This window comes from Neoarius graeffei, chromosome 9, assembly GCF_027579695.1.
Source record: "Neoarius graeffei isolate fNeoGra1 chromosome 9, fNeoGra1.pri, whole genome shotgun sequence".
NCBI lineage: Eukaryota > Metazoa > Chordata > Actinopteri > Siluriformes > Ariidae > Neoarius > Neoarius graeffei.
In genome coordinates, this window is record NC_083577.1 from 49355603 (window position 1) to 49380145 (window position 24543).

At 41.7% G+C, this 24543-nt stretch overlaps 1 protein-coding gene and 1 pseudogene across 7 annotated transcripts in view; one reads left to right on the forward strand and one right to left on the reverse strand.

The window, feature by feature from the left end:
* LOC132891777 (HSPB1-associated protein 1 homolog) overlaps positions 1 to 24543 on the reverse strand; it is a 48994-nt gene that overhangs the window by 6665 nt on the left and 17786 nt on the right. For all 7 annotated transcript variants that reach the window (XM_060929706.1, XM_060929707.1, XM_060929708.1 and 4 more), the window contains exon 5: positions 9593 to 9764. In XM_060929706.1, coding sequence (XP_060785689.1) covers positions 9593 to 9764 — 172 coding nt within the window. The remainder of the gene's footprint in view (positions 1 to 9592; positions 9765 to 24543) is intronic.
* On the forward strand, positions 16215 to 19335 carry LOC132891776 (zinc finger BED domain-containing protein 4-like; annotated as a pseudogene).

Genomic DNA, 24543 nt, shown 5'->3' on the forward strand with positions numbered 1-24543 from the left:
TCATTCTTTTCTCAACACTTACTTAATTGTTACGGTCAGTATTACAGTAACTGCAAGTCAGAAATAATATTTATACATACTGTAATGACCTTCTTATGCGCACCCTGCATTATTTATGAACTGGGTGCTGTAATTAGATGGAAACTTTCCCTTCTGATAACCACAAACTGTCTAAACTGCTCAACTCCGTTTTAAGAAACAGATCCATCAATTGCAAATGTGCAGATACTGGATAACTTTTGGCCCTGTCTACAATAAGCTGTTGGCAGCAAGGAGTCTCTGGTAACCCTGTGGGAATTTTCTTTTGCTTGTGTCATTATATAAATGTGTATTCATGTCTAACTATCAAGAGTTAACTATTTTGGGATTTTAACTTTGAAACAAAGTGCGACGCAAACACATGGAGAAACACAAAATATTCAGGTATCCTCTATTTGTAAGCTTGTGCTGTGTATTTGCACTTGTGGGCAGTGGAACAGGGTTAAGCTCTCTGTGTGAGAATGGAACCGTACATCTCTGGTCTTCATTAGTATGCTGTTGAGACTGCGAGTGCTCCCAGAGAATATACTTGCAATGCTGGACTGCAACTATCTCCTGTCTCGAAGTGTGTGAGCAAAGAGGCTTCATAAACGCTACAGAAATCCAAAAAAGGGGCAGAGGGTATAGAGGAATTCATGCGTGCGTGCGTGCGCGCGCGCACACACACACACAAGTAATATGGATGAGATATAAATTATTTTGCTCCTGTTTACCAGACTACAGTTAATGAAAATAGAGGAAGGAAAACAAAAATATAGCACAAAAAAGTGACAGTTTTTTGACACTACAGTATGTGCTCATAGTTAACATTCAAATCACCTTAATTCTTTAAGTATTCAGCCATTTTTAGTAAAACAAAGTGCTCATAGCACAAAATAAGTATTTATATATTATTTATTACAACTTTGTTTATAGCTGTTGCTAAAAGTACCCCCATACTTTTACTAGATTCTGCCCATTTTAATAAACTGGGGTGGGTTTCCCAAAAGCCTCTTAAGGCCAAGAGTGTCTTAAATTACCTCTTAAGATCCATCGTCAAGCTAACGTGGTTTTCTCGAACAACATCATAGCCCAAGTAGTCCTTTAGTTTGTTCTCAATTTACGAGAGACCTGGACCACTTGTTCAAAACAGAGTGACTCGCTCACAACCAAATACGCAGAATGCGCATGCAACCCTGAGGGAATTTCACAGTCAAGGGGAGAAACTGGTGTCGAATCTGCTGCCGGTGTGAAATTATTTTTCTTGTACATTGCAAGTACATTGAGTTAATTATTGAATAAACATATGAAAAACATTATGAATATCTTTCAATATGTTATGGAATTACATATGGATCTCGTAATGTCACATTTATATCGCTACATTTTAATCAAATTTAACTCCATTAGGTGAGTGATTCATTTTTTGTCATAAATGAGACAGGTTTCTGCACCTCTAATATTGTGTGCGTGCGTGCGAGAGAGAGACTCTCTTTCTGCGCGTGTGCACTTATAAGGGAGAAGGCACCTGACTAATGGCAGCTTTAGCCAGGTGTATACCAGGAGCCAGGGCACCAGACATAGCAGGTAATCTTAGAGTCCTAGGCAAGCACAGGTTCTCAAAGATAGTTATCCATGTAGGAGCGAATGATATACACCTTCGTCAGTCTGAGGTTACTAAGAGTAACTTTGTAGAGGTGTTTAAATTAGCGAAGGCGATGTCCGATGCTGTAGCATGCTCTGGCCCCATCCCAATGTGGTGTGGTGATGTAGCTTACAGCAGGTTATGGTCGCTGAACTGCTGGTTGTCCAGGTGGTGCTCTGAAAACAGTACGGGATTTATAGATAATTGGACTAATTTTGAGGGCACTGCTGGCCTGTTTGGGCGGGACGGTAGCCAACCTACTCAAGAAGGTCTCATCTCATCATCTCTAGCCGCTTTATCCTGTTCTACAGGGTCGCAGGCAAGCTGGAGCCTATCCCAGCTGACTACGGGCGAAAGGCGGGGTACACCCTGGACAAGTCGCCAGGTCATCACAGGGCTGACACATAGACACAGACAACCATTCACACTCACATTCACACCTACAGTCAATTTAGAGTCACCAGTTAACCTAACCTGCATGTCTTTGGACTGTGGGGGGAAACCGGAGCACCCGGAGGAAACCCACACGGACACGGGAAGAACATGCAAACTCCGCACAGAAAGGCCCTCGCCGGCCACGGGGCTCGAACCTGGACCTTCTTGCTGTGAGGCGACAGCGCTAACCACTACACCACCGTGCCGCCCATTCGAGAAGGTGATGCTCTCATTTCTTGCAGCATAGCTCATAGTCTCAGAACAGATCTACCGTAGTTAACTTCTGACAATCCAGAGCCAAGGCCAGGGAGCAGACAAACAGGCTAAACCAACTGTCTGCTAGCTGCACAGAGTTGTCACTCAGGGTCCACTACATCAAGACTGTGTCTGTTCCCCGAGCTAAACAAAAAAGTAGAAATACTCAGAGAGTTTGTTCCAGTAACCTAAACAATATAAAATTAGATCATACTGACTGTACAGCTGCTGCCAGCACCTTTGATCTAAAGGTGGGGCTATTAAATATTAGATCTCTTACATCTAAAGCACTAATTGTTAATGAACTTATTACTGATCAGGAGTTTAATGTACTGTGTTTAACAGAAACATGGATTAAGCCAAATGAATATATAGCATTAAATGAAGCGAGTCCTCCTGGATACAGTTATATACACCAGTCTCGTCTAACTGGCAGAGGAGGACGCGTCGCGGTTATTTATAATGATTATCTAGGTGTAACACAAAAACCTGGTTATAAATTGAATTCATTTGAAGTTCTTCACACTAATATAATGTATGTAGCCTTGAAAAATAAGTCTACCCAGTTAATTCTGTTACTTATTATTTACAGCCCCCCCCCATATTCTGAGTTCCTTTCTGAATTTGCGGATTTCATCTCAGACCTGGTTATTTCCTTAGACAAAGCTTTAATTGCCGGAGATTTTAATATTTCACTTCGATAAGCCAGAAGACCCTTTGAAAACAGCGTGTGTCCATTTTAGATTCAGTAGGGGTTAATCAGAATGCCATAGGACCGACCCATAATGGTGGTCAAACTCTCGATCTAATACTAACACATTCAGGTTAAACATAGAAAATATAGGTCACAGTTCCACAGTCTGAAGTTAACAGATCATTATCTCATCTCATTCAAAATATATCCGAGTAATAATATATGCACCTCACCACGCTACTGTATTAAACGTATATTCATGTCAACTACTGCACAGAGCTTTATAAATGATCTCCCAGAGTTATCAACTTTGACTGGGTCACTGTCAGCCCCCGCAGAACTTGATCAGGCAACTGAATGCTTAGAGTCAATGTTCCGCCATACTTTAGATAATGTAGCTCCTCTTAAAAGGAAAACGGTCAGAGAGAAAAAATTAGCATGCTGGTATAACGATGACACTCGCACTTTAAAACAGACCACTTGAAAATTGGAACATTAATGGCGTCAAACAAAATTGGTAGCGTTCAAATTAGCGTGGAAGGAGAGCTTCCTGAAGTATAGAAAAGCTCTTAGTGCTGCTAGATCAACATATCTCTCCTCCCTAATAGAAGATAACAAAATTAATCCTAGATTCCTATTTAATACTGTAGCAAAATTAACCAGGAAAAAGACCACTATAGACACATGCACACCTGCAGTATGTTGTCGCAACAACTTCATGAATTTTTTCAATGACAAAATTGAAAATATCTGACAAAAAATACAAAACTACTAATTTAAGGTCAGACAACTTAAGTGACAATTTAAGTAACCCTGTAGTTAACAAATAACTGTATCAGATCAGCAATTAGAATGTTTTACTCCCCTTAGAGAAATCGAACTACTTTCATTAATCTCCGCATCAAAACTTGTGTATGAGATCCCTTATCCACGTCTATTCAAACAGATAATGCCTGAAGTAATTGAACTGCTTCTAAAAATAATAAATTCTTCTCTTACGATTGGCTATGTACCCAAATCCTTTAAAGTAGCAGTTATCAAACCCCTGATTAAAAAACCTGACCTTGATCCCTGTCAGCTGTCCAATTATCGGCCAATATCAAACCTCCCCTTTATCTCCAAGATCCTTGAAAAAGCTGTGGCACAGCAGTTATGCTCATATTTACACAGGAATAGCATCCATGAAATGTATCAGTCAGGATTTAGATCTCATCACAGCACAGAGACAGCACTGGTTAAAGTAGTAAATGACCTACTGTTGGCGTCTGATCAGGGCTGTGTCACGCTGCTTGTGTTGCTTGACCTGAGTGCAGCATTTGATACCATTGATCACGCCATTCTTCTGGATAGACTAGAAAATGTTGGGGGAGTTAAGGGAACGGCCCTCTCCTGGCTCAGCTCTTATTTAACTGATCGCCATCAGTATGTTGATGTAAATGGTGATTTTTCTAGACATACTGAGGTATAGTTTGGTATTCCACAAGGTTCTGTCTTGGGTCCACTGCTTTTTTTCTTTATATATGTTACCTCCGGGTGATATCATTCAAAAGCATGGTATTAGTTTCCACTGTTATGCTGATGACACACAGTTGTACGTTTCTGCAAAACCAGATGAGAGACACCAGCTAAACAGAATTGAGGAATGTGTAAAGGACATTACACACTGGATGCTTATTAACTTCCTTCTGCTTAACTCTGACAAGAAAGAAGAAGTACTTGTACTAGGACCACATGCAGCTAGAAGTAAGTCTGATTACACAGTAACTCTGGATGGCCTTTCTGTTTCTTTACGTGCAGCAGTAAAATACCTCGGGGTGATTATTGACCCCAGTCTTTCATTTGAAACTCACACTGATAACATTACCTGGATAGCTTTCTTTCATCTCAGAAATATTGCCAAGATAAGAAATTTAATGTCACTACATGACGCAGAAAAACTAGTTCATGCTTTTGTTACCTCCAGGTTGGATTACTGTAATGCCTTACTATCTGGATGTTCCAATAAGTGCATAAACAAGCTCCAGTTAGTTCAAAATGCAGCAGCAAGAGTCCTTACTAGAACTAGAAAATATGACCACATCACCCCTGTCTTATCCACACTGCATTGGCTCCCAGTCAAGTTTCGTATTGATTATAAAATATTACTATTGACCTTTAAAGCACTGAATGATCTCGCACCACAGTACCTGAGTGAACTTCTGCTCCTCTATGACCAGCCATGCCTGCTTAGATCAAAAGGTGCAGGCTATCTGCTGGTACCTCGTATAGTGAAGGCTACATCAGGGGGCAGAGCCTTTTCTTACAAAGCCCCACAGTTATGGAACAGCCTTCCAAGTAGTGTTCGGGAATCAGACACAGTCTCAGAGTTTAAGTCTAGGCTGAAAAAATCTGTTTAGTCAAGCCTTTTGTTAATGGTGTTTATGAGGTAAAGGTGTAGATCTGGAGGGTCCTCAGACATAGTGTGTTTTGGTAAACTGGGATGTATGGATGCTGTCAGTCCCACACTCGCTTGCTCACTCGAGTATGTTGACGGTGTAGTGGCTGCTGCTTTATGTTCCGGGGCTCCCTCATGCCTGTGTTACCTTCTGGCTCTCCCCTTTTAGTTATGCTGTCATAGGTAGTTTTGCCGGAGTCCCTGCTTGCACTCAGCACAAAATGTATACTGTTCCTGGTTAGCATGGTCGCCTCACAGCAAGAAGGTTCCGGGTTCGAACCCAGCGGTCGACGAGGGCCTTTCTGTTCAGAGTTTGCATGTTCTCCCCGTGTCTGCGTGGGTTTCCTCTGGGTGCTCCGGTTTCCCCCACAGTCCAAAGACATGCGGTTAGGTTAACGTGAGACGGCCTTGGGCTGAGGTGCCCTTGAGCAAGGTACCGAACCCCTGACTGCTCCCCGGGCACTGTGTGTGGCTGCCCACTGCTCTGGATGTGTGCGCGCGTGTGTTCACTGCTTCAGATGGGTTAAATGCAGAGGATGAATTTCACTGTGCTTGAAGTGTGCATGTGACAAATAAAGGTTTCTTCTTTCTTCTTCTTCTTAAAAACACGCTGGGAATTAAAAAAAAAATTCCCCAAACCATAAAATTATTTAATTAATTAACTACTACATTATATATGTAATGCTTCCAGATGATACTATATATTAACTTGTTTTAAACACTTTATATATAATTAGATTTTGGTTAAAAACAAACGCCATGTGACCTTATTGACTGAATTTAGCAACTACTAATGCCTTCAGCAATGACAGTACGATTGCGTTTAGCAACTATTAATGCCTATATCAGGGACGTGCGTTGCAAAAAAAGCTCTTCGTCCTGTTGCTCTTTAGACTCCTTACGAGTGAGTTCGGGAAAGCCACTTACAGAGACAACATTCGTTGCTTAAGAGAGTCTCTCAACTCGCTCTTTAGCCCTGAAGGGCAACGTTATCGGGAAACCTACCCCTGTTCTGGACATGACCTCATGATGGATCATGGTGATCTAATAGAAGAAAAAGAAGAAGAAGAAGAAGAAGAAAAAAGAAGACTTTATTTGTTGCACGCACACTCAAGCACAGTGAAATTCATCCTCTGCATTTAACCCATCTGAAGCAGTGAACACACGCGCACACACAAGTAAGCAATGAGCACACACACATACCCAGAGCAGTGGGCAGCTCTGCTACAACACCCGGGGAGCAGTTGGGGGTGAAGTGCCTTGCTCAAGGGCACTTCAGCCCAAAGCCATCCCATGTTAACCTAACCGCATGTCTTTGAACTGTGGGGAAAACCGGAGCACCCGGAGGAAACCCACGCAGACACGGGGAGAACATGCAAACTCCACAAAGAAAGACCCTTGTCGGCTTGAACCCAGAACCTTCTTGCTGTGAGGCGACAGTCCTAACCACTACACCACTGGCCCGTCCAGAAATGTAACTACTTTAGGTAACCATAAGTTCAATTTTATATTAATTTTGTCAATACTCAAAAATGAGATTCCTTTTCTCATGTCATTCTGACACTCAAAAACACAAGTTCTTCATTCGTACCTGCAAAGGATGTTAGGAATGGAGTTACTCTCTCCTCTGTCAGAGTGACACTAACCAGTGGTGGTTGTTTGTGAGCTTGTGTATGTGGAAGAAGGTAAATAGCGCTTTGCTCGGTGTGATGTACCATGAGCAGCAGTTTGAAAAGATGCAGTTGGCTTCCTGGGTCTGGGAGGAAGTATGTGTGTTAAGTATGTGTGTTATGTGTAAGGTTGAAGCAGTCATGTGATGAGGAGAACCAGTGAGAGTGAATAAATAGAAAAATAGTAGAAAAATTGTATAAACATACTGAATATCGTTCAGTTGAGGTATTTGCATTAGGATGTTATTTCTGATAACTAATATTTCAAATGGGAATTGATGCAGCAATATAGTTCTGGAGATCTTTTTGGGTGCATACAGTTATTACAAACACTTTGAGGAAGAAGATTAAGCCCATGTTTACATTAGACCGTATCAGCGGATCATCAGATTAACGTTTTTAAAACGATTAGTGTGCACACAGCAACACCAATACACGATTTGCGTGCACACAGCAATACCAATACACGGATACGCTCGGCTCCGCAGGCATCCTGCGCTCCAAATCACTCCGCCCTGAACAGCGAGTGCCCTCTGGAGGGTGCGCACTCCGGCCTTGCGCAGCTCACAGAGCACGCGAGTGAAGTGAACAAGCAGTGATCTGGGACTGAGCCGCTGTGTGTGTGATCCCAGCGCATATCACTTACCACTTGCAAGTGGAAGGATGGCAAGCCTAAAGACAATCATAACTACACAATGGGCAGTATTTGCATCAGTATTTGCAGTATTTTCATACTTTTATACTCTTTAATGAAAGGTGATACAAGGCGGAAGTCCGCGCCGTTTTTCAGCAGTCGTGTCACATGACCAACGCCAGTGAATCAGGAAGGTGGATGTCACAGTGACGTTGTCCAATGAGACGCCAGCTAGAGCTCAGCACAGCGTATCCGCGTATTCTCAATGTTTACACAGCACCGGAGCTGACACGATCTGGATTGAATACGTGGACGCTGGCGGATTCCCGTTTCCCGGCGTTTCCAGGTGGTTTAATGTAAACGGACAGTGCATCCGCGAAGAAAACGAGACAGATACGGTCTAATGTAAACGTAGCCTAAGTGGTGCCAGTTGAACAGCACTCCCTCCCTTGTGTAGATTGCTGTGTTACCAATTCATTCAAGGAGACTCCATGAACAACATGTCTTATGAAGTTAGAATTAGCTGCTGCCCCTAGAGAAGGCTCTAACGAAAAGTAAAGCATTACTGTGTACATCAGTGTGACTGTGCTGTTTACCACGTGCTTGGTGAAAGGTTCAGGTTAATGTTAGATAGAGCATGGCAAGTCAATCCAATTACTGACAGTCAGCAGTCAGTCACCTGACCAATTATCACTGAGATGGTACTATAACTGCAGGATGTTAGAAAAGGAGGAGAAAAGAAGCAGCACTCAAAGAGTCTTAGGATTAAAGGCAACTAGGATTGCAAACAATAATTAAGAATAATAACTTAATATAGCACCTCTCTCTGGCACCATTTAAAAAGTCCATCCATTATCTGTAGCTACTTATCCTGTTCTACAGGGTCGCAGGCAAGCTGGAACCTATCCCAGCTGACTATGGGTGAGAGGCGGGGTACACCCTGGACAAGTCGCCAGGTTATCGCAGGGCTGATACAAAGAGACAAACAACCATTCACACTCACATTCACACCTACGGTCAATTTAGAGCCACCAATTAGCCTAACCTGCATGTCTTTGGACTGTGGGGGAAACCGGAGCACCCGGAGGAAACCCACGCGGACACGGGGAGAACATGCAAACTCCACACAGAAAGGCCCTCACCGGCCACTGGGCTCGAACCCAGGACCTTCTTGCTGTGAGGCGACAGTGCTAACCACTACACCACCGTGCCACCCCCGTTTAAAAAGGCAATTAAAATTAATAGATCGTATAAAACAAGAGTGCTCTGAGAGCACAATATCCCCCGCTGGCAACTATATCTATGCTATAAGGCCATAACTCTGGTAAAATGCGATTGAACTGAACAAAATTGCAAAATGCGTATTACCGACATATAACAAAGAATCCTGTAAAGTTTCATGAAATTCCTCCAAAATTGTGAGAGGAGTTGATTTCAGAAGGTGAGTACCCTTCCCAGGATGGATGGATGGATGATGGACGGACATCGCCATGACATTATCCCCCTTCGGGCCTTTCGGCCAGCGAGGGATAAAAACAAACAAAAAAAATCCCAAAAAATATTTGATTGTAAAAACCTTATTTGTTAAAAAAAAAAACTCCAAATCATTCATGAATAACTTTTTTTTTGTCCTGCCAACTGGTGACACTGCAGTAAAAACACCAGGTTTTAGACAATTTATTTTTTACTATCTCAATAAAGGATGTTTCATTTTTCAGCAAAAAAAAGGTCACATGCTCTAGCTCTATCCCTAAGTGACTGTTACGACTTTTTTGAGCTTGAATTACCTAACCAAACTGCTCTTTACCTGACCCGGCTCCAGCGTGACACAGTGGGCTCTAGCTCTTCGGAAAGCAGGGAATTGGCGCATGTCTGGATGTATTATGTTGACCTGACTGAACACGCTGGACTCCTCATATGGTATACGTGTTGGGTACATACATTCTGTATCATCAGGAGGAAAGAGATGCCAGCGTTTTCTAGAGGAAAAAAAAAAGGATTAATGCTTCTACTAATGGCAGCACAATACAAAATGCAGAATATTTTTTGTCTGGCTAGTTTGTTTTCCAAGAACCTGTCAGTGGTCTTACTGAACATGGTGTACATATAGCATGTGTTTGTTCATTCAGACTGATAAAGTCCTGATAAGCAGCATGGGTACAACTTTGTTTTGAAAAGTATGGGAACGAAGCTGAAGGGTGGGATAAAGAAGCAGGAAACTTAGGGCGTATTCACACCTACGTTGTTTGGTCCGGACCAAATGAACCAAATTTCCCTTGGTCCGGACCTTTTGGGTTGGTCTGAATACAAACCACCGAACTCTGGTCCGGACCAAACAAGCGGACCGAGACTGAGCTGCAAGGTCGGACTCGGTCCGGACCAAAGGAACCCTGGTGCAGACCTTTTGGAGGTGTGAAAGCAGACCGGACCTAATCCGACAGTTTTGCTTTTTTGTACCTCGGGAGCTTCCGTCGTTTGTCGAGCATTATGGGAAACAGAGTCTTGACACTCCACCGCAAAGTGCAAACACTGTTTCGGTTATCAAGGGAACCTTACAACAGTCGTTCAGTCATTCAGACTAGTGGTAGGCTAGACTACAGAGTACAAAAAATGAGTAGGGGGCAAACGTGGGCCGAGGAAGAAACGCGTACCCTTGTGGATATATGGGCAGATGTCCACATATCTGAGCTTTTGGAGAGAACACACAAAAATGCCGACGTGTTTGCTGTATTCAGTGAGAAAATGAAGGAGAAGGGGTTCACGCGCTCCCCAGAACAACGTCGGCTAAAAGTGAAGAAACTCCGTCAGACCTACATTAAAATCAGGGACATTCTTTCAAAACGTGGCGGTACTAGCGACGCAAAAAAGAAATTCATCTATTACGATGGATAAGGCGAATATCCCGACACATACCTCCTCCGTCTTGCTTGAAGAGCCAGAACTGTCACAACATGATGTGCGCTCATCAGCGCTATCCTCCGTAGCCGCCTTGCCCTTTGTCGTTGTCGTTGATAAATTACTTGTACAACAGCATAGTAATCGCACAATTGTGAAAACAGTAAAAACTGGAAAAAACATATAGCTTTGATGACATTAAAAAGAATAACAGCACAGAAAGCCTCCATGACTACTTTTGAACTTAACGCTTTGTGCGCGTGTCGTCTCTGACCAATAGCTGAACGACCTCAGGGCGCGTGGCTTTGTTGACAGATTTTGGTCCGCTTACTAAAATGTACAGTGTGAAAGCGAACCGCACCAAAATGAAAAAATAAAAAAAAACATTTGGTTCGGACCAAAGCAAGTGAACTATCGAACTATCCTGGTCTGAATACACCCTTAATCTCAGAGGTAATGACACTCCTAACAAGAAAATCCTAACAGTCAGACAGAAAACAGAATGTTACCACAAAAACATTTGCATATGTTGCTGGATGGGAGGGTTCAAGGCTAACGGCATCAGTGATAAAACGTGTAGTAGACTGTGGACAGTGAACTGATATTTAACTGCCATCTGGAGAAATATTTAGATTTATAAGCTACCAGCTGAATGTAGCAGCTGACTTGATACAAAATGTTATAAAATGAACATAAATGAAAGTCCATCATAAATGTCCATCCGGTCCATCAGATACACTGGGATCCAAAAGTCTGACAGCACTAATAAAAGCCCTTCAATTTTGTCTCATCTCATTATCTCTAGCCGCTTTATCCTGTTCTACAGGGTCGCAGGCAAGCTGGAGCCTATCCCAGCTGACTACGGGCGAAAGGCGGGGTACACCCTGGACAAGTCGCCAGGTCATCACAGGGCTGACACATAGACACAGACAACCATTCACACTCACATTCACACCTACGGTCAATTTAGAGTCACCAGTTAACCTAACCTGCATGTCTTTGGACTGTGGGGGAAACCGGAGCACCCGGAGGAAACCCACGCGGACACGGGGAGAACATGCAAACTCCGCACAGAAAGGCCCTCACCGGCCACGGGGCTCGAACCCAGGACCTTCTTGCTGTGAGGCGACAGCACTAACCACTACACCACCGTGCCGCCCCCCTCAATTTTGTATTCTTTTCTAGTTTAACACAACAATTTTCATTACAAATTATATATTTTTAACAACAACTTGAGAGAAAAGTAAAGTAGTTTCATAGTATTTGGCATGTCCCCTGTTCTGGACAAAAATCTGACCATTTTTTATAAAGCAAGTTTGCTTACATTTAAATAGGGACGTAGAAATAATGCAGAATCAAGATATTGAACATTTACTTTCTTTGATTCAAATATCTGAAAAATTATAAAACCTTCTGTTTATTTCCAATTCTAAATGAAAAAAACAACAACAGGTTTTCAATGTGGTCTCAGACATCTGGATATAACATAATTATTCAGACTTTAAAAAGGGTTTATTGAGAGAGTCATGCATGATCCATCTAATTTAAGACAACACAAAGGCAAAAAAACCCACACAAATGTAACCATCCTGTGTTTTTTTTCTCTGCACTGAAATGGCTTTTCAATCGTGCAAATTTGCATTTGTTCTGACCACTGCTTCAGCTGGGCGGCACGGTGGTGTAGTGGTTAGCGCTATCGCCTCACAGCAAGAAGGTCCAAGTTCGAGCCCTGTGGCCGGTGAGGGCCTTTCTGTGCGGAGTTTGCATGTTCTCCCCGTGTCCGCGTGGGTTTCCTCCGGGTGCTCCGGTTTCCACCACAGTCCAAAGACATGCAGGTTAGGTTAACTGGTGACTCTAAATTGACCGTAGGTGTGAATGTGAGTGTGAATGGTTGTCTGTGTCTATGTGTCAGCCCTGTGATGACCTGGCGACTTGTCCAGGATGTACCCCGCCTTTCGCCCGTAGTCAGCTGGGATAGGCTCCAGCTTGCCTGCGACCCTGTAGAACAGGATAAAGCAGCTACAGATAATGAGATGAGATGAGAAGTAAACAGGTAAAGGCAGCTTCAACCTATAACTTTACATCTCCCTCCACAGTGGAGCATCCTCTGTGTAGTAGAACATCAGCGTTCTCAACTGTGCAGCCCAATAGTACCGTAGTAGGTTTGAGACCTTAAAGGGATAGTTCGGGATTTTTGACATGAATCTGTATGGCATCCCCATCAATAGTGTCGTGCAAACACACTGACTTACCCCTGACAGCATCCTGTGAGTCCAGTTCTTGTCCAGTTTTGGTCCAGACGAAAGTAGTCCGGTAAGTTTGTTGGGGTCACGAAAGTAAAACGTTTTTCGTCTCAAAACAGTATGTGTTCAAAAGAGTGATATATTTGCATCACAAAACCGTTGCCAAATAAAAAGTCAGACCTCGAAATCGCTTGGCACTATTTTCTCTCCCTTCTTATCACTGCGCGCTGCCTGCTTCATCCAGCTGTGGCTCCAGCTTCAAGGATAAGCTGGAGCCGCATAAGTAGGAGTCCCGGCGGGTGGTTTGTATTCGATTCGTTTATATCCCGACCTTGTCAGCTGTCAGATTTATGTTCATGGACCCGGTAAGCTGGTAAATAATTTTTTTTTTCTTTACTAAATTCTAACAGAAAACAAGAGTGCCCGAAAGGGAAAACCGAGCCGAGCCGCCTCATGGCTGTAATGCAAATTGCTTTCCTCCTCAGTATACAAGTGCGCTTCCATGGCAGGGAAAAAGAAACTACCACTGCTGCCTATGTAGTGCCCTATTTATACAAATAGGAGTCATTCAGGATTCAGCCATGACACGGAGCAAAAACATGGCTGAATCCTGAATGACTCCTATTTGTATAAATAGGGCACTACATAGGCAGCAGTGGTAGTTTCTTTTTCCCTGCCATGGAAGCGCACTTGTATACTGAGGAGGAAAGCAATTTGCATTACAGCCGTGAGGCAGCTCGGCTTGGTTTTCCCTTTCGGGCGCTCTCGTTTTCTGTTAGAATTTGGTAAAGAAAAAAATAAATAAATATTATTTACCAGCTTACCGGGTCCATGAACATAAATCTGACAGCTGACAAGGTCGGGATATAAACGAATCGAATACAAACCACCCGCCGGGACTCCTACTTATGCGGCTCCAGCTTATCCTTGAAGCTGGAGCCACAGCTGGATGAAGCAGGCAGCGCGCAGTGATAAGAAGGGAGAGAAAATAGTGCCAAGCGATTTCGAGGTCTGACTTTTTATTTGGCAACGGTTTTGTGATGCAAATATATCACTCTTTTGAACACATACTGTTTTGAGACGAAAAACGTTTTACTTTCGTGACCCCAACAAACTTACCGGACTACTTTCGTCTGGACCAAAACTGGACAAGAACTGGACTCACAGGATGCTGTCAGGGGTAAGTCAGTGTGTTTGCACGACACTATTGATGGGGATGCCATACAGATTCATGTCAAAAATCCCGAACTATCCCTTTAAGCCCCCCCCTCTATCATAAGGCAAGTATAGCAATGATAGGCGCAACCTGGGGCGTCTATTATTCCATAAAAACCTGATAAAAAGTGTCTTTAGACGGGAGAATAAATTGCTTGGTAGTGGCAGTAGTAAATTTTGAAATAAATACAACTTAGGAAGTATATTCATCTTGAGAGTATTTATGTTCCCCATTAACGACATTGGGAAAGATGCCCATCTATCTAAAGAGTCTGCTATCTCTTGCACAACTGGTCTATAATTAGTTTCTATAATATTATTGAGCATTGGTACAATTTGAATGCCTAAATAAGTGAAGCAGTTGACAACTTTAAATTGTGCAGCTACTTCAGGTGGATTTTCCCTTTCTTCTTGGTTTAATAGCATAATTGCTGTTTTAGATTTCTTAATCTTATAACCTGAGATCTTGCCAAATTCCCCAATCAAGTCTAGCAAGGCAGGGATAGATTTATTTATATTTTTGAGAAAAATAATTACATCAGCCGCATATAAAGCCAAATGGTGTTCCCTCTGTCCTATGGTTATTCCAGAAACATCATTGTGTGACCTTACTGCAACTGCCAGCGGTTCAATTGTCATAACGAACAGCAGTGGGGACAGAGGGTCCCCCTGTCTACACCCTCGATTTATTTTGATAATTTTCAAAATATTATTATTAGTCAAAATTTCTGCAAATGGTTCCTTATAAAGTAAATCTTATCCAACTACAAAAATTCTCTCCCAAGCCAAAGTGTGCCAGAATCTCAAACAGATAGGACCATTCAACTCGGTCAAAGGCCTTTTCAGCGTTCAGTGACAGTAGGGCAGTATCTGTTGCCCCCTTTTGATTATGAAGGATATTCAGAAGCCTTCCAATGTTGTGGAAGCCTTGTCTGCCATGGATGAAACCATTCTGATCCCTCCCAATTATCTTTGGCAATGTTTTTTCAATCCTTCTAGCTAAAATCTTACTCAGCATTTTTAAATCTGCTTTTAGAAGACTGACTGGCCTCAAGTTTTCACATTTATTATTTGGTTTACCTGGCTTTGGGAGAAGGGTGATCAATGCTCCTCTTAAAGATGATGGCAAGGTACCATTTTGAAAGGACTCTATAAAACATTTCTAAAAGCGGAGTCAGGAATTTGTTTTTAAATTTCTTATAAATTTCAATCGGAAGGCTGTTGGGCCCCGGCATTTTCCCTGTTGTAATACTATCAATTGCTGCAGATCGTTCCTCTACTGTAATATCTTTCTCTAAAGTAGCCCTAAGAGCTTCTGGTATAATGGGTATATTTATTCTATCTAGAAAGGCTTTTAGCTCCAAATTGTCGTGGATTTATTTCTGAAATATAGAGTCCTTTATAAAATTTCCTGAAAGTTTCATTTATTTCTGTTGGGTCTACAATGGTTTCTCCTTGGCCATTCTGCAATGAGGTGATAGAGCTTTCACTCTGTAACTGCTTGAGGCGCCATGCTAACACTTTCCCAGGTTTTTCTCCCTGATCATAGAATGTTTGCTTAAGTCACAGCAGACTGGCCATCGCTTTTGATGCAGATAGTTCATTATATTGTGCTCTATGCAGCAATAGACTTTGACAGGATTCTGGGAACCTTGTTTGGTAATGCTCATTTTCTAATACCCTTATTTTTGCCTCTAAATTTTTTGCATTTTGAAATGTCTGTTTTGCTTTAGAACTAGTAATGCTGATTATTTGGCCCCTGATAAAGGCCTTAAAGGCTTCCCGTTAGAGGTTTTTGGGCCATTTTTCACTTACCGGTCCATATCGGTATTGGCCTCGTCATATCAGTCTTTGCCGACATTTGTCTAAATGCGCCCTCATGTTAAATCCAATGTAGGCATACAGCTTGGTCAAATGTACTGCAACTAAAAAGTATGACTGTCTGTTTTATAAACGTCAAATTAATTAAACTGTTTATTTTGTAATAAGCCTACCATAAAACCACTTTAGCCTACTGTGGTTCGGTTGGGAATATAACCAAAACATAGGCTGCCCACCCAGCAAAGACACTTGGAAACATGGCTCAGCCTGTGGAGGAAGAAATTAATTCACGGGACATCCAAGAAATGGAACAGGTAGGTTTAACACCTCTTTTGGCAAAATAACATAGGCAGGTTTAAGTAAGCCTGTATACCTCAAAATGAATCTGATGTTGTAACGTTAGTGAAATGTAGAGTAGCCTTGCCTTGGTTTAACTTAGCCTTACGTTAGCTATTACGAGAGAATACTAGCAGTCTTTTAGCATGGCCAGTGCCCGTGACTATTTTCATTTTATTGCGTAGCTTAGTCTACGTTGTTTAAATTTAGGTCATAGCAGGTTAAATCTCATATAGAGTTCTCAGTCAGTCAGCTGGCATTTGGTAACGTAGGCTAACTTCTGTCTCTTGGTCAAATCATAGACCCTACTGCCTGTCACTTTTCAGACGTATCATAACCTAAAGGGGAAAATCCACATGAAACGTGTTCTCGCTTTATAATTAGACCTCTGCTCCTGTAGAAATAGGGGGTCCGCTTCCACTTACGGAAGGTTGTTGTAATGCCATAGCCTAAAAATCTAATGTTACTCATTGTTTTTTTTTTTTTTACTCCTGCTGTTTGGCATGTTGCTCTCGCACGAACTCAAATAATACTAAGCAGACTAACTTTAACTAATTCTACTTTAGGGACATTGAATAGATTACATGTACGTGAATATTTTTATTCACATTGTAGGTCATTGCAGTAGACACAAGTCCCTCTCGCTGCTGCGCGCACACACACACACACACAACGTCCCACAGCTCTCTGCATTCTGAGCTTGTGAGTCGCACGCACTTCCCGGGGAGTGCATGCATCTTGTCAGCAGCCTATCAGCGTGGAGAATAGCATACCGTACATAGTAGGCCTAGGCATAGACGAATTAACAGTAGCCTATTATCTGCTTCTTCTGCTATGTCCTGGCTATGCATCTGTGAAAATAAATTTAGGCTACTGTAACGTAGGTATTTAATTCAAAAACTATGATGAATGTAACAAGCTGCAGAATAAATAACCATGGAAATTTGCTGTATGATAATGGCCATGTTAAAATAGGCATAGGCTACACTAATACTAATGTCAATAAAAACATGATTTTAGTTGTGTTATTCTGCTGCACTTTGACTACTACAAAGCCTAGCCTACAACAGAACACACACACACACACTGTTTAATTAAACATTTGCATTCAATTCATAATTGCTTTCTAATTCATTACAGATGTCTGGACAAAAAAGTGGACCATAAAGTGTGATTTGGAAACACTTTACAGAACAACCACCAGGAACTGCATCGTGCAAGGAATGCAACAGCACTGTGAAGCTAGTCTCTGAGACATCAAAAACAAAAAATACTTCAAACACGTGGTCTCATCTAAAAGTTCATCATGCCAATCTCTATCAGGCCACACAGGCAAAACAAAAGATGACATCCTCCACTTCTAAAACTGCCGTTCAACCCACTCTTGTACAGGTGTATGACCATCAACTAAAGTGGAAGGATACAGACAAGAGGTCAAAGAATCTTGACAAGGTGATTGCTGAAATGATTGCAACTGACAATCAGCCTTTCACCATGGTCAGCGACATTGGATTTAGACGCCTTAGGAGTACTGCTGAACAACATTACCATTTAAAGAGGGAGAAATTTTAATTGCACTGAAGTAATACCCTCCATCTGTAATCAGAGTAAAGAAAAGGTCAAATCTATACTCACTCCTGAGTTTGCTGAGAAACACTTGTCTTTTACTACTGACTGCTGGACAGGATCGACTGCATCGTTGAGGGGTCTCACCTGCCATTTTATCGATGCTGATTGGAAGCGACAGCAAGTTGTCCTGAACACAAAATCTGTGGATGGGCCTCATATAGGAGACTACATCAGTGAGTTGTTCTTGAGCATGATGGAGGAATGGGGTGTGGAGAAAGATCGTGTGACTCTTGTTCTGAGAGATAGTGGATCTAATATGATCAAAGGAATGCGTGTAGCTGAAGTCACAGATTTCAGTTGCTGTGCTCATACATTGCAGCTTGTTGTAATTGATGGAATAGCTAGTCAGAGGTCAGTCATAAATGTCATTGCAATGCTTAAGACCTGTGTGAAGCACTTTTCTCATTCCACCGAAGCCAGATGATGTCTATCAGGAATACAAAAAGACTCGGACCTTCCTCAACATGGACTGATTCAATCAACTCCGACTCACTAGAACTCAACACTTCACATGTTAGCCAGAATGTTAGAACAAAAGAGTGTTAAACATTTATGCCACTGAGTGTGTGTATGGGGGGGGGGGGGGGGGGGGGGGGGTTACATCTCTCAACGCTGACCAGTGGTGGATTGTTTCAAACCTAGTTGACACTCTTACACCAATAAAGGAGGTGACTCTTCAAATGAGTCACTATCAGAGCTCAATGTCATGTGTGATCCCAAGTGTTCAGGTCCTGAGGATGCTCCTGAAGGATGAGGGGCCCTCCACATTGGGAATCCAGACCATGCAGCAAGAAATGCTGGAGAGCCTAAATTGATGCTTTGCCAAAGTGGAGGGTGTTCCATGTGTGGTTCTTGCCTGTTTACTGGACCCTCGATATAAGCATCATGCTTTCACCTTACAGGACACACTGACAAAGGCCAGGAAATGGCGGCTTGAAGACATGCAGGGCCTGGGAGAGGCTTCTGTCAGTGGGCCAACAGAAGAGACACAGGAAGGAGGAGGAGATGGAGCTCTAACAGCATCAAGTTGTGCAAAAAGACCAAAGGTGGCTCAGCCACGACAAGGAAGGCTTGTTGATCAGATGTATGACACTTTATTTGGAAGACACACACAAGCAACATCAACAACAATTGTTACTCTGGAAGATGAGCTTCAGCACTACCTAAGAGAGCCAATGATGGATCACCCCAATGGGAAACCAGTGGATCGGTGGAGGCAAAACCTGAGCAGATTTCCGACACTGGCAGATGAAGCGAGGAAATGCCTAGGCCCTCCTCCTTCATCTGTTCCTAGTGAAAGAGTATTCAGTGAGGTGGGGGCCATATATGGGGAAAAAAAAACAAACAAACAACCAAGCCAGCTATTAGGGGGAACAGCATAGACCCTCTGCTTCCTGTACTACAATTTAGTCCTTCTGAACTGGGAGTACTGATTGCATTGAATGTTGTTCTGTTCTAAACATTTGAAGTCTATGGACTTAAGACTGTGTTTTTGTTACTTAACATTTTCAACAATGCAGAAAGATTTCTATTTTTTTTTCTACTTTTTCTCAATCATTTTGGAGTCTATGGATTTAAAGCAGTGTGGTTTTTTGTTACTTTACATTTTCAGCAGTAGCCTACAGAAAGTTCTCTAGTTTTCAATTTCTCAATAAAAAAAAAACATCCTTAACACTATGTTGCCTGTTGTTTCTCAAAGAAGATATTTACAAACAAATTCAGTATATTTCCATAATGTAATTTTGTTATTGCAACAGCCAAATATGATAAACAAATACCGGCCCAGAATATCGGCCAAATATCGATTATCAGTCATCCTAAGCCATTAGATATCGATATCGGCCCCCAAAAAATAAATAAATAAAAATTAAAAAACCATATCGGTCGACCCCTACTTCCCATCTTATACTCGCTATAGTTTCTGTTGTATTCATTTCAAAATAGAAACTGATTTGTTCGTCCAGGAAGGCGACGAAGCCGGGGTCAGCCAACCATTTTTGTTTGCAATGTCAAGTCTTAGCATCTCTCACCTATTTCAGATCCCAATATACTAATGAATTTGGGGCATGGTCTGAAATTAGGATGGCATCATAAGTGCATTCCTTGATTCTATACCTTAGTTCTGCTGATATCAAAAAGAAGTCAATTCTTGAATAGGACTTGTGTACACCGGAGTAACATGAAAACTTTAAATCATCAGGATTTTCTTCCTTCCAGATATCAATTAGATTCAATTCTTTCATGAAGTGATGTATTATTGCCCTACTACGAACGGGAGACTGGTCAACTCCCGAGCTCCTGTCCCTCACCGGATCTAGTGTACTGCCACTACACACTTACCAGGAAGAGCGGATAAAATAAGAAACAGGTTTTGAAAAAAGTTGGGATCATCAGTATTTGGTGCATAAATATTTGCCAAAACTACTTGTTCCTTCAGTAGATTTCCCTGAATAATAAGGTATTGTCCAAATTTGTCTTTAATAACCTTATTCACCTGTAATGGTATAGACTCATGAACCAAAATAGTAACACCTCTCGCTTGAGAGTTAAATGGTGCAGAGTAGACATTACCTCTCCACCTCCTCCTAATTTTCAGATCATCACTGTACATCAGGTGGGTTTCTTGAAGAAACACAATATTAGATTGCATTAATTTAATCCTATTCATGACTTGTTTGACCTTCTTAAGTTTTTGTAGCCCTCTGCAATTCCATGGTATGATTTTAATTTTTATCTCATTAGACATTTTGTATAGCTGGTGTTCAATTTCCCCAACATTTGAAAGCATTTGCAGAAAGGAAAAAATAAAACTGACGTGAGACAAACATAAATAATGCCATTGGCAACCACTATACAGACACCCAAACCATAACCCATATCCAGGTTCCTTAGCCTGAATATTCTCCCCCTCTAATCTTAAAGCTTCCAAATAGCTGTTAACTGTTCCATCCTCAAGGTGAGGACAGTACCACGGAGTTACAAAAAAAAAAGGTACTTATAACAGTGTTTCCCAACCTTTCTTGAGCCACGGCACATATTTTACATTTGAAAAATCCCACGGCATACCACCAAACAAAAATATCACAAAAAAAAAAATAATAATTATATATATATATATATATATATATATATATATATATATATATATATTTTTTTTTTTTTTTTTTTTTTTTTTTTTTGGGGGGGGTCTGGGAAGGATATCCCCCCAGGAAAATTTTGAAAAATAGGGCCTTACAAACCACTTTTCCTGCAATCTGAGCTGTAGTAGATAAAAAATATCTGTTGTCTTTTTTTATATATTTACATGAAAATGTGTATCAAATCAATAGGAGTATTGTTTGAATTCAAAATAAAATTTTGAAAAATAAGGCCTTACAAACCACTTTTCTTGCAATCTGAGCTGTAGTAGATAAAAAAAATCTGTTGTCTTTTTTATATATTTACATGAAAATATGTTTCAAATCAATAGGAGTATTGTTTGAATTCAAAATAAAATCACATTCTACATTCAAGGGTATGGTTATAATTCATGATTAACAAAAATGACAAACTAAATTCACATTAAACTTAAGTTCTATTAATTATCAAAATGTTCATATATTAAATAAAATTTCTTAGGGTGACTGACCTTTTCTCCCTATGTCCTCATTAGTTGCATATGATTTCTTCAAGAAGTCTTTTGAAATATTAAGTTTTCAAAACTGTCAGCATTAATTCAGATTTACTGACTATCATATACATGTTCAATGTATTAAATCAAACGAATGCTAAGTTTATGGGATAATGTCTATGTACACTTTATACAATTATTTATAGTTCACAGTCACTTCTCATTTTCATTTGATCATTTCGACGACTTCTTCAGCTTTTTGGCCAAAGACAAACGCTTGTCAGTCCTCTCTTTTGTAAGAACTGTTATGATTGGCTATCATGCTCTCGCCATCGATGTTTTGGCCAATTACATTGTAGATAACATGTATTCTACCACGAGACTTAGCGAGACTAAAGATGGCGAAAATGTAAACATGTAACATTGTCGTAGGAATGAATTACGCTTGAGTATCACGAAGGAACATACCCCAACCCCCCTCAATAAATGAAAAAAAAATCTCAACGGATTTGGCACAAGATAAAAAGGTCGATTTTTACTCAGAAAAAGCGGAAATCCGCTGAAAAGCGGAAAACTCTCATCCCTGCTATCGCTATCACCGCTGTCACACCCGAAGCATTACTAATTCTATTGTTTGAATGGCAACAGGTAGGTACACAGGTTAATTAGCTACCTGCTGCCATCTATTGGAAGAGTATTTAATTGTTCTGCCGGTCACTATACGTCGCTGGCATAGACGAACGAAGACAAATTATTTGCAGTAAATAAATAATTTTCGGAACAATTAAGTGAAATTGGATAATGTCCCACGGTACACCTGATGATCTCTCATGGCACACTAATGTGCCGTGGCACAGTGGTTGGGAAACACTGACTTATAATACTAACCTTAAACTCCTGTGCTACCAAATGAAAACATTTGTTTGTGAACACACTCCCTTTACTATGAACTAAATGCAACCTTATGCTCAGGTGTCACTGTATTGTTCTGGGAAAACGTAAATTAAAAAAAAAACCTGTATGAATGAGTTAGATTAACCCCCACTGCTTAATAATTACCAAAGTAACAGTTGCAGCCTAAATTATCTTTGAATCTGTATCTTAACACTTCTTTCTTAATAATAAAACTAGAAGAACAACTGCCTAAAGAACTTATTTGTGACAATTTCTAACAAACTACCCCTTTCTTATACATAGTTTCCAGATTATTACCATGTGAAGAGTAACACAGCTTAAAAGTTATGAAAATAAGCCATGAATATAAGCCTTGAATGTTATCTAATAAACACGAATAACATGGGTGTAGGCGGCACGGTGGTGTAGTGGTTAGCACTGTCGCCTCACAGCAAGAAGGTCCTGGGTTCGAGCCCCGGGGCCGGCGAGGGCCTTTCTGTGTGGAGTTTGCATGTTCTCACCGTGTCCGCGTGGGTTTCCTCCGGGTGCTCCGGTTTCCCCCACAGTCCAAAGACATGCAGGTTAGGTTAACTGGTGACTCTAAATTGACCGTAGGTGTGAATGTGAGTGTGAATGGTTGTCTGTGTCTATGTGTCAGCCCTGTGATGACCTGGCGACTTGTCCAGGGTGTACCCCGCCTTTCGCCCGTAGTCAGCTGGGATAGGCTCCAGCTTGCCTGCGACCCTGTAGAAGGATAAAGCGGCTAGAGATAATGAGATGAATGAACATGGGTGTACTTTTGACATTGTAATTAGCGTGAGCTCAGTTCAAACTTGCACCATTTATTTCACCTATTCGGCTGTTACATTCTACTTCATAAACTACGGTGCTCTTGTTCACCTCCTGATAGTTCGATCTGTTCCCTTTTCTGACCTGATCTGCCTGATGAAGTCCTCTGCCTCGCTGTGGTTATTAAAAATGTGAGACCGTTCCGTATAGGTCACGAGCAGCCAGGCAGGAGGAATGATGCCATACCGGAGTCCCATAGCTCAGAGCTGCCGTCTTGCCTCGTCAAACCCCTTCTGCTTCTTGTGAACACCTGCTGCCACGTCCTGGTAAAACCTCACCGGCTGGTTCTTGTAGAGTATTTCTCTTTTTGTCTTGGCAGCTCTCACCACTGTTTCTTTATCTTTGTAGTTCAGAAACTTCATTATCAGCGTTCTGGGTGAAGGTTTGTTCTGTGTTCTTGGCCCGATTCTGTGTGCCCTCTCCAAGGTTAGATTTGTGCGCCCCGTTGCCAGCTCCAGTGCGTCTGGCAGCCAGCTCTCCAGAAAAGCACACGCGTCTTCACTCTCTGCTCCCTCCAGTAAATTGACAAGCCTCAAATTGGAGCGCCTTGATCTTGTCTCCAGGTCCAGTAGTTTTTCCTCCAGGTCTTTGCTTTTGTTTTCTAAGACTTGCACTTTTGTTTGGAGCGAGGCGAGGCTGTCCTCAGCTGCCAAAATCCTTGTTTCTGCCTCCGTGACACGCTCTGCGCAGTCAGTGATGTTTTTCCTCACATTTTCAATAGTGGCCATGATGCCATCAAACCTGGTGGAAAACTCAGTTTTCATGTTGTTAATAGCAGGCAAGAGGACAGCCGACGTAGAACCGGACTCTTCAGCAGTTCTAACTTTGTTTCTATCCGATGTTGTGTCCTCCGGAGTCAAACTAGCATTAGCCTACTCGGTGTCCATAGCATGGGTGCTAGTCGTGGGTTTGCTGCTGGTGCTCAGCATTGCAAAGTCCGACAGTTTAGCCTGCAAAGTTTTGTTTTGACTTTGGCTGACTTTCCTTTGTGACCCAGGCATTACCTTTAGCTTATCTTGCCACTTGGGAGTATTTTACTAGCCCAAACACAATGTTTTAGAAGGATTTAGTCAACAGGGTAACGGAGCAAGCTAGCACACGTCCACTCAGCACACCGCCATCTTCCGACGACTCACACATTTCGATCTTCCAAAAGCTAAAGTGGTCATGATGTAAATTCAGCCCACTACTGTATCTATCTTCCAAAATAAAATTAAGTAAGCTAATAGTGATAGTATACAGCGACACTGTCCCAGAAAAGGAAAA